The sequence below is a fragment of the Sipha flava genome, unplaced genomic scaffold (assembly GCF_003268045.1).
Source record: "Sipha flava isolate LNK unplaced genomic scaffold, YSA_version1 19126_pilon_pilon, whole genome shotgun sequence".
NCBI lineage: Eukaryota > Metazoa > Arthropoda > Insecta > Hemiptera > Aphididae > Sipha > Sipha flava.
This window is the reverse complement of record NW_020272612.1, coordinates 29,987-41,779: the sequence shown is the minus strand read 5'-3', so window position 1 is coordinate 41,779 and position 11,793 is coordinate 29,987. Positions and strand designations below refer to the sequence as shown.

At 28.8% G+C, this 11,793-nt stretch overlaps 1 protein-coding gene across 1 annotated transcript; it reads left to right on the top strand.

Moving 5' to 3' along the window:
• Positions 1-1,581: 1,581 nt before the first annotated feature.
• On the top strand, positions 1,582-5,821 carry LOC112681437 (protein cornichon homolog 4). The gene is made up of 5 exons (XM_025551689.1): positions 1,582-2,032; positions 2,336-2,404; positions 3,762-3,874; positions 3,935-4,075; positions 5,629-5,821. Exons 1-5 carry the CDS (start codon positions 1,961-1,963, stop codon positions 5,696-5,698), a joined length of 465 nt encoding a protein of 154 aa, XP_025407474.1. The 5' UTR covers positions 1,582-1,960; the 3' UTR covers positions 5,699-5,821.
• The last annotated feature ends 5,972 nt before the right edge of the window (positions 5,822-11,793 follow it).

The window sequence follows — 11,793 nt, the reverse complement described above, 5'->3', positions numbered from 1 at the left end:
GTACAAAATAGTTATGGTTAGTAATAGTAATAGTTATATCACCTCCTAGAAAAAAAAAGATACGCCACTGTCTGTAATATAGATGTAATGTATATTCGAATATTCGAATATCGGTATTCGATGCTACAATACCTATTATTGTTAAACGTTTTGTGTTGCGTGAAAACGAATAATTTTCACGTATTGTATTTTAGCATCGAATACTGATATTCGAATGATCGCCACGGACGCGTGGTTATCACATAGCAGTCCCCATCGTCGAAAGCGTATATCGAAATACCGCATTACCGCCGTAATCGTGATAATGTTAACCTGTATATATGTAATTAGTATTGTGCATTATTTTATATTTCATATTGTATTATCGATTTACCTATGTTCCTATAATAATGTAATATATGATACGGCTCAAGGGGGGTGTCATATCCACCAAACACCCCCCTTGTATACGGCACTGGTTGTGCCTATGGTGTGGTGTTAACATACACTTTCTTATTGTTCATATGTCAACCGATTATAGCTAATTACAGTGTCATTTTTTTATTGCGGTTAAATTAACCTGTTGCTCCAAGTACGTCTTGGCAATCAATAGTGTTTTCCAAATTAACTGCTGAGATGTTATCGTAATTATTTTTTGTAAATGAATTGAGATTTTTTCTTGAAAAAAAATTAACATAATAGCAGTGGCGTAGCCAAGGGGGAGGCTAAAGGGGCTATAGCCCCCCCCATGGGCCGTGTTTATATGTATAATGTATATTGACTATTTAATAGAATCAATGGATGCTAGTTTTAATCAAAGGCTTATTGATGTTATGCCACTTGAAGGACTTATTCCGGTCAATTTAAATATGTATGACGATAAAAATATTATAAAAGCTGATAAAATATATGTTCAAGTTCTCCATGATGATACCTCATCTACAATCAGAGCTGACCTGTTCATATGGAGTCAAAATATTATTCCAAAACCGAATTCTGCTCTTGATTCACTCTCTCATCGCACCAATCTTCGACCTAACATTAAAATACTTTTACAATTATTCGCCACGTTACCAGTTATCTCTTTCACTCCGGATAGAACGTTTTCAGCACTTAATTGCTTAAAAAATTTTTTAAGAAGCACCATGTCGGAAAACAGACTGAATGGGTTAGCTATGACTAATATAAATAAAAAAGAGCAATTCGATGAAAGTGAAATAATAACTAAATTTGCCAGAAATTCGCCTAAGAGGATGAAGCTGTCAGAGGGGAGTGACTGAACACTGAAACCAAAATTGTTATTATTTTTATAAATTATATATTAATAAATATTTTTAAAACTATACTAAAATGCTTGAATTACGTTTGAAACTTGGTGGTAGATGGTGGGGGGGGGTTATGGGTGAATTCTCATATCCTCTCTTACCTTACTTATCCAAAAAAGTGGTTAGCCCCCCCCCCATTTAAAAATCCTGGCTACGCCACTGCAAAATAGTATAAAAGAAACGGTTCCAGCCAACGGGTTCTTTTAGCGCCATCTAACCCGTTGACCGAATAACGGGTAGCACGTTATCACCACGACAACCGCGGTGGCTACCGTAAACCGTGATAGCGCGTGACTGTGGTAATAACGAATATCAGAAAAATCTCGAAAACTAGTCGAAGAAAACAAACAAAAAGAGTTGTTTGCATCTCGCCGTTGTTTTTCTTGTGTACATGTTGGTCTTCTCCACTCCACCAACCTTTGTTGCCTTTTGATCAAATCTCGCTCACGTGAACGGATTTTCACTGAACCAGGGTTTCGTCAGTCGCGTCTGTTTTCCCGGCAAGGATTGGCTATTCAATCGCCGGCCGGTGCGTTCTTTTCCGGCTATGTCGTTGTGAATATCGCGTTCACCGACGTTGAAGACGACGCGCGTGCCCTCCACAGACCCCCTCACCCGAAGAACAGAAACGTTACATCGCCACCACCGCTGCTGTTATGTGGGACATTTTGGTTTACACGTTTTCCATGCTCATGACCGGATCCTTGTTGTTCCTCATGGTCTATTCTGTATCCTTTTTGTTTTCGTCTACGGATACTTCTAAGTTTTAAACTTTAAATTGGTCATCCGGTTTTAAAGAATGTTACTTTCTGGCTACTGGTTACTGTTTAAAATCAAAGTTCAATAACACAAGCCATTCTAGAATGTTTATTCAGCTAGTACCAAATTGTTACAATTCTTAGAAATAATTACTCATTGTTAATATTGAACATATTCCAGTGAATGCCTTTGTATATTTAAAAAAAATTTTATTTATATTTAAGTATTGTTTTTTTAATCTGGCTTTATCTTCTTTAACAAATATTATTCAGATTATAACACTATCAGACCTTGAATGTGATTATTTAAATGCTCAAGAATGTTGCAACAAGCTGAATTTTGTAAGCATATTCTATTTAATACAGAAATATACAATATTGTTCTTTGAATTAAAGAAATTATTAAAAATGATTAAAAAAGCAAATAATATATTGTTATTTTAATGACTGTTAATATTTTGAGCTTATTCTTATTAATTAATTGTTAATTAGTATAAAATAATATAATGCAGAGTAAATTATAAAAATAAAAAAACTCATTTGATTTTCATATTAATTTTTTATTTTATCCCCTTAATTCTTGTTACTTAATAAATGTTTAATTTAATGAATAAATATCCTATCTCATTTATGATTTTTCTTAACCATTAAATAAAAGTACACCAAAATTTAATATTAAAACTTTTTTGATTAAATATATTATTTTTTTATTCGTAATAAAAATAATAACTGTAAAGATATGAAATTTTCACTGAATGCTGATATCGCAATTATTTTGTTTTTAGCTTTTTATATAAAATTTAAATTTTTATGTTTCTTAGCTTTTTTGAAAAAGGCCAGTTATATAATTTTAGTTTTCAAAAAGTCTTAATAATTTAATACCAAGTTTCTCATACATATCAATTACTGATTAAAGAAAAAAAATTTGAACTTGATATCAAAAAATCAATTTATGAGTATTTTAATATTGAATTTCGATAAAATGATAAAAATCACGAAATCTCGCTACTTTGTTGTATTTATAAATTCATAAGATTTTCAATTTTTATTTAATACTTAAGGCTTTAAATTGGATATAAGATTTTAGTTTTTTGTTAAAATTTAATTTATAACCATAAAAAAAAATTATCTGAAAGTCACAAAAAAAGTTTTATAACCGTTACAAAATGAAATATTTTCTAAATCAGTATTTCGAAAAATTGTCATTAAATTATATTAGTTATTTAGTTAAGGATATTTCATGGCTTAGAAATATTTATGTATATGTCTCTTTTTTCATAGTTTATTTTTCGAGAGTAATAACAAGTAAGTTTCAAATTTAAAAAAACAATACAGCAATATCCAACCTTATTTCTCATCTGACTTATGAGTCTTACTCTATTGTTTAAATACCATGATTTAAGTATATAGGAAATATAAAATAAATTACTAATTTACCAATAAATTTTTATGTTTCTTTATTAAGTGTTAGATGACAAATAAAATAAATTCTAATTTCTATAGTTTAACAGTTATTATATTTAACAATAATGTATCCTCATAATTTATACCATAAAAATTTTTATTTTAAAGTTTGGAATTTTAGTAAATTAGTAGAAAGTAAGAAGATGATGCATTTTTAAATCAGGAATAATATAAAATAATAAATAATTGTTTTGTAGTAATATGTTATTTATGGAAATGTTTTATTTGATTTCAGTGGGTACGACCAAAAATTGTTGCACAAACAATAATTGTAGTAGCATTTTTAACAGACTATAATTGGTGGATGGCATTTATAAATATACCAGCTGCTGTATGGGTAGTATATGAGTAAGCTTTTGATATTCTTTAAAATGTACACAATTATTTTTATTCATTTTTCTTTGATAGATTTGTAACTGTACCCAGAGGAAATACTGGGTTATTTGATCCGACTGAGATCCTCCATCGCGGCCAACTGAAAAAGCATATGCGAAATTTTGTAATATATACTGGATGGTATCTCATTACATTTTTTTTCTATTTATACTTGTAAGTAAAAACTATATAGTGAGAACTGTTTAAAATAATTTTTTTGTAAAACAAATTATTATAATGAACAAACATTATTTTTATTTTAATCTATAATTGTCCAACATATAAAAATATTTATATAGTCTCATATTATAAATTAAATTTGCATTTTTGTTTTCAGATGGTTTTATATGTAAGAAATCAATGAAGGTTAATTAATAAATGTAGTGTGATTATTAAAATGAATTTAATTATAAATTGTGAAACTTAGTGAAGTGTCAGGTGTTTTATGTGATAAGAGAATTATAATAAAGCTAAAAGGTAAATGTTACTTTTAAAGGTGTGTAGTGAGACCAACTATGCTATATGATTCAGAGTGTTGGGCGGTTGAGAATAGAACCGTGTATAAGTGTTGTGGAAATGAGAAAGTTTAGATGGATGAGTAGAGTGACATGGTACAAATATGTGAAAGGTAGTATTGGTGTAGTGTCTATAGTAGACGAGATGAAAGAAAATAGACTGAGAAGGTTTGGGTACAAGATTAGGATGACCACATTAAGAAAATAAAAAAACGGGACAGCTGTTACTTCCCCCTCCCACAAATAAAAAACTTCATACATATGCACACAAATCTCGAGAGTTTAAGTCCAAATCTCTGTCATCATAAACAATTATTTTCTCTTTACTTTTATCTTTTTTAGTAAAATAACCTAAATAATAAAATATTTTCTTTTGATTATTATTAAATTATTAAATTGGTAATTTTATAATTCGTCGGCATCGGGAATTGACGCTCGTTCCATAAAAATTTTATCTGTTATTTCTAACTTTGGTTTTACATTTTAAATATACGAATAAAACTGTTTTATATTTTTTCATACATAGATATTTTATTTACAAGCATTAATAACTTATATAATAAATAATATGGCAATAATGGGATTAAAACGGGACAATCTTCTAAAAACGGGATAAAAATCGTCCCATTCAAAGTTTGTCGGGGCAGCGGAACGTGATGATCAAAAAAAGGGACAATCCCATTTCAAACGGGACGTCTGGTCACCCTATACAAGATGAGATGAGAGGAAACAAATGCAGTAAGAGTTGGAAATGAACATCGAAGGGAAAAAAGGATGAGGAAGCCTAAAAAAAACAGATTGTTAAATATAATTGAGAATGATATGAGGGTCATTGATGTTATTTGTCAACATTTAGTTAATATCAAGGTTTTAAAATATTTCAATACCAAATACTAGTATACTAGTATAGTACACATAAACACGTCCTATATGAGGGGGTATATAGCCCTCTTAGTCTTGCCTTTGGCCACACTACTATATACTATGCTACTATACATTAATTGTGCAGTGATTGATTCTACTACAAACACAAATGCAAAATTTCTTGCATCAAATTTTTCCCTTATTTTCTATGTATTGTTCCGACAGTTTATAAGAGTTTTTATGACAAAATCTATCATAAAACTTAATTATAATTCTGATTGAATTGTTATTATTGAGTAAATGCAAATTTTTTAATTGTAATCGTCTTAATTGTATTTTATGTTTCAGTATGATATTGGCTGTTCTAAAAGGAAATCCCTTAGAGACTGAAGACCCTATACATGTCAATAAATTCTAGTCTTGATTTTTGCACATTCTTACGTTTATACATTGTATACTTATGTAGTGTTGAGTTATTTGTAATTATTTGTAATCATTTAATTGTTCAATACAATTATGTGACCATTGTACAAATCTACAATTTATTTAAACTTTTTTTCTCCTTGTTTAATAATAACATTTATTAATTAGTATCAATTAATATTTTTTGCTTAATGTTATGAGGATAAATCCGAATAGATAGAAATCCTAAAAGATATTGTAATACAGGCATTATGTTTTATTTTTATGTAGATATAGTGAGCTTTTATCAGTGTACGGACTGCTAACATGACACAATTTTGTTCTGTCCAATTTATCCAGATTACCCATGCCATATTCCCAAAAAAAACCAGGAATAAAGTGCAAATTTGAAATTCTATTTTGTTTGAAAAAAATCTGTCAGAAATAGTTGTGACATTTCATAAAGTCTACAAAAAACATACCACAAGTAAGATAGTAACATTTCATTTAAATGTCCAATCATAAGTTGATCAGACTGAAAATGTCTTCAATTTGTGATGCTTTCAGGTTTTCAAATTAACTGGAGTTACAGTACCTGCTATAGACATCTTAACTAGTTAATAGGACTATTATACCTGCAGACAAATTATACCCTAATTCCATATTAATATACATCAGCAAAATGTATCCATTAATCATTTAGTGATTCTCACATATCACAATTGATGACTAAATACTTAGAGCTAAAAAACAAATTTTAAAATTATTTAAACTTTCTTTGGTTGTTTTGTTTATACCACCTCTTGGTTTTTAAACAATGTCATAAAATTGAAGAATTTTATCAGTGAGAAAAAAATAAATAAAAAAGTTAGTGATATTTAAAAATTATTAACCAATCTGAGTTGTGTCATCTCTGAAAGACAAACCTCTTGATGGTAACGCCTTAACCACAGCTACTATACGCTTCAGAATTGTCTTCCAATAATTATTTTCAAATTCCATTAATGTATCAGTTGCTGATCAATTCTTTCTAGAATTATACTTCTTTGTTTCATTATTGAATTATTTATCTGATGTTTGTGGGAATTTTCATGACTAGATAATTTTTTTTCAGTTTGAAAAGCCACAAGTGGCAAATGAAGATTTTCTGCCAAATAAAGCACACGGGTAACAATAAATACAGCCTTTACTTATTGCATACAAAAATAAATTTCTTTTTATAATCTCCATTAATTAAAGTGGACTAGTAAGTATTTCTTACTAAAATATCTGTTGATTATTTTGCTTGTACCTCTATTATTTGCAGTGTATGTTCTCTTTGATTTCAGAAAGTTTGTTTGTAATAAGTCTTGGGAAACACCATTAATTTTAATATAGTCTTTCAATGAATCATTAATATTCCATAAAGCTGGATCCTCCCTAAAAAATTTAATTATGCAACGATTTTTTTACTAAAAAGTCTTTAAAAATTATTTTTATTTTCTTAAGCAATTATAAAAAGTGTTTTGACTGTTTCTAGGTTATTTACTTTTGTTGAATATGGTGGTACCTAACCTAAGTTAATATCCACGTGTTATTATATTTTATACTTATTACGTACCTAATGTCCTCGTTAAACATTTTCGGCTTTGATAAAGTAGAATTTTTTAGTCCATCTTGTTGGGATTTCGTGTGTACACGTTCATTGCTTCTAATTGATTACTTTATGCATTTTAAATTAAAGTTGGGTGAATGTAGAAAGTTCTTTCTTGTCTTATTTTACGGCCGTAGGCATAGATATTAAGAATATAAAATATCTACATTTATACTGCCCTTCTAGTCGCCACAAATTCAGTTTAACCTTGTTTAGTTATGCAGAGAATTGTACGGTCGACCGTTGTTTCATTAAGAACGAAGAACACTAGTTTGGTTTTCATTTAAATTTTAAAATTAAATTTAAATATATGGTCGGGAGACGATAATTATGGATTGATTAATAAGAATGGAATTTTAACGACTGATAAAGTCATATATGAAAAAAAAATGCCTCAATTATTTTTAAAAAATACATGAATCACACAATTATGATCAAAATAATTATTGCTCTTATTAAAAAAAAAAAAATTGCTCTGTAAGTTCATCAAGCATTATTTTCAATATTATTTTCTAATTGGTAGACTAAGGTGTTGCGTGCCAACCGTTTGATCGTATTTCAGTTACTCGTTCATTCTATTCAACGTTTAGATGTAGGTATAAAGTAGAAATAATGAAAACCAGTTGTGATAAAGTAACTTATTGAAACTGTTAAAATTATTTATTCTAAGTGCAATACATTTAATTAGCTATTTAAAGTCTAAGTCTTAATATTTATAAATGTTGAAAAATAGTCTAAGTCCTGACAATTAAACTATAAAAATATTCCTAAATCCTAATATTTGATTTAGCTGTTGAGATTTTAAGTCCGAACCGTAACATACACTAGGGTGAAGGTGCTCAGTGTCGCATAGCCAGAACTCGTCTGATTTGCCCTTGTTTTCGGATCCCTTTTACTCGTATATCCGATATATGTAAGTGTGTGTGTGTATATAAAAATGATAATAAAAATATGATAATCCCTTACTGATTCTGTGTGTGTATGTGTACTATATCTTGACCAGCTCATATTTATTAATGCAAAGATCCAAAATGTGATCACTTTTATCTTGATTTAACTTATCCACGGTTGTGGTTTTAATATTCATAGAACTCCCTTATTATGTAATTGTTATTGTGTGACTACGCGGAACGCGACAAAGGTTAGTTTTAAAATTGTCAGTAATTTATTATTTTATTTAATATTCATTTTATTTTTAAATTTTTGTTGCATTACATAATTTGATTATAAAATATTTCAATTGATAAAACAGTTAAAACCCTACTTTTTTTCTCCAAATCGTTTTTCAAATGCTATGGTACCAGCTAATTAAAATACTGAATGCTTAGTTCTGTTTTCACTGTTATGATTTCATTTAATTATAATAAAAAATATAAATTCTTAAGTATGCAGAAAATGAGGCTATGGAAAGATGGAAATTTTTTTGTGCTAATAAAAATTTATAATTTCAAAATTAAAGCAGGTTAACAATAAATCGATATCGCGAGTTACTTCATGTGTATATTTAAATGTAAGAGTGCGCCACATATTACATAATGTGAATAGTGTACAGTTTAATTTGATTTTAAGGGGCTCCAGTCGATCATATTTTAAGGAAAATAACATAGGCAATTTAACATGACGGTGTAAGTTGGCTAGTTAGTGTGTGGAAAGTAAATGCACATTAGTGTGTGTGAGACTAATCTGAAATCTTGATCAGCGTTATCATCCATTAATTTTATTGATTCAGTAGAAACCGTCCCGACGTCGACACGTCGTACCAAATATCGTAGTCACAAATAATATGAACTGCATAATATATATATATTATATAATACCTATAATTGAATAAACTATAAGCATTATAATAATAATAACATTGATTCTACCATAAATTATTTCTAAGATTTATTCTCGATTTTTAGCTTGTAATTTTTATAAAAGTGTATTCTGTAATCAATGATTATAATTTATAATAATATAATGTACGTCATATGCAAAATTTTGACGTATATTACCATATAATAATCAATTATTCGTTGTACGAAAATGTGTTAAAATGAAATACGTTTCATTATATTATGTTACGAGGATGTTTAAAACTATAATGAAAGATATTGGTTGAAAATGATTGCAATCCAAATATGAACACTGCGTTGACATTTTTAAAATTATATTTAAATCCAAGTATATATATATTAATAAATACTAATATAATTATATAATTTATACAATTTATACTTCAGTTACATATTATATTAATATTAGATAGTAGATACTAGTTGCCTATTACCATACCATTAATCCCGTAAACTAAGGTTTCTGTCCATTCTTGAGTCAATTAACTCTGGCAACATCGCTTCAAAATAAAATTTTTCCAATGATGGTTTCATTTTTGTGTTGAAAAATGTTTCATCTTTAAAAATTTTTTGATAAAGTATACCTGTAAAAGATGTAAACAAAATATAAAGAAAAATTTAACAATACATTTAAATATTGTGTATTACCTTTAGGTGACCATATTATAAAATAACAAAATAATCGTTGAGTTATTTTTAATTGGCCCATGACTTGAAAATAATAGTTGTAACTTTGTTTTAATTGCAAATTTCCTTGGCTGTCTAGAGTTGCAAATTTTAATTTCCTAGATTCTATAGCTTCTTTTGGAGTTAATTCTTTTATTGTTGAGGGACATTTTATTTCAATTATACCATTATTATCTATAAGTCCATAAGGACTTGCTGCGCTAAAAACGGTAGATGTTCACATATGAAAAGTCCAGATTCTTAAATTTTAAATCCTGTTGATTGTTCAAATTTTGCCTTTGCAAACGGTTCGCACTCAATACCATATCTCGTATGCTCATTACCACAAAAGGTTTTATACAATATTGATATAACTGTATTGGCTCTAGAAGTCGATGGTCGAAGTTTACAAATTTTTTCAAAATTCGATGTGGTTAATCTAATTTTTCTTTCTTTGTGCCATAATTCGCATTCCGATTGAAGTGTAGTCGATTTTTCTATAAATTTAATTTCATCGATATTTTTAATTATTTTATTGTTCATTTATTTCAATTTCTTTTTTTCGTAATCATTTCCATCCATATCTAGTTCTTCACACATATTTTCTTCGCATTTTCCATAGTCATCATCTGGTAAGTTATATTTAGTAACTCGTCTACTTCTTGGTACAAATAAAAGTTTTCTTTTCATTTTACATATTTTTTTCTTCTGTTTTGCACTTATAAAACGCTTCGTAAAATCACCAGGACTAATATTGCAAATCTTTTTATGCAAAATGCTAATACATTTTGGTTCTGTATTATAAGATAACACTGCAGCTGTACATCGCGCTTGATATGACCCTTTATGAGAAAAATGTATTCTTTCGCCACCTACAAATTTAGCAACAATACTATTGTAACCTTCGACCGAATTATTGTTGACATTATATATTAAACTTGAGGCATGATGAGCTAATAAATTTCTCGCATATAAAATATCTGTCCAAAGCCCAGATTTTTCCATTTCTAGAACATAATTTTTACTATTTTTTTCCTTCTTTTTTTTACAAAAGTACGTAGCACAATTTTCATGATTTCCAAAAACATGATATGGGCCATTCATAATATCATGTTTTAATAAATTAATTTTTTCATTATGTGTTCCATCACTATTCTTTCTATATTCAATTACCTGAGTAATTGCACAACGAAGTTTTTGTAAATTATTTCTCAAAGTATTTCTCTGATCTCCGGGTACAACTTTTCCACTACTACATTTTCTTTTTCCCGCAATATCACGCATACGATTTATATAGTTACGCAAAACATGGTTTTTGCATTCAATTTTTTTAATTAATACATCAGGACCATAAGGTTTAGCGAGTAGTAATTTTTTACTAACACTGCTATCACCATCACCGATTAGTTTATTATATATAATATTATGCATTGCTATACTTTCTTTGAAGCCCTCAACTATAATATCAGATTCCATAGAAGTAGAAGTTGAAGTCCAATTTTTATAGCACTTGTGTTCACGAACTATATGGTTTGTTTTTAAGGCTCTATCACATATGGCACAGTACTTATTGCGGACACTCATAAATAAACATATTTTGTTTTATACCCAACAATTGATGCTACACCAGACGAAGCATTGTAATTGGATTTATAGGATCTTTTGGACCAGGCGCCATCAGCAACAACAGTTACCAATGCACGACCTTGGTCATCTACGTCCCCATTTTGAACAGCGAGTTTTGCCTCCTCAATTCCAGCAAGTTTCATTTCATCCAACGTAACATCAAATAAATGAACATGCAATTTTTCGTGGTATTTTTGATATGAGTTATTAGCATAATAAGGCATATCTAATATGGCTGTAAATTCTTCTAATTGCGAATATCCCTGGCCAGTATTAATGGTGGCTGAAGTAATTGACATATTTATATCAAGGCCTTGTCTATCGGGATCTTCAGAGTATAGATTTTCA

What these genes read in the sequence shown, in the direction of transcription:
- LOC112681437 (XM_025551689.1), top strand. Translation starts at nt 1,961, where the DNA reads ATGTGGGACATTTTGGTTTACACGTTTTCCATGCTCATGACCGGATCC. An exon ending in TGTTCCTCATGGTCTATTCT is followed by an intron (nt 2,033 to 2,335) that starts GTATCCTTTTTG and finishes AATATTATTCAG; the next exon opens with ATTATAACACTATCAGACCT. An exon ending in GCTGTATGGGTAGTATATGA is followed by an intron (nt 3,875 to 3,934) that starts GTAAGCTTTTGA and finishes TTTCTTTGATAG; the next exon opens with ATTTGTAACTGTACCCAGAG.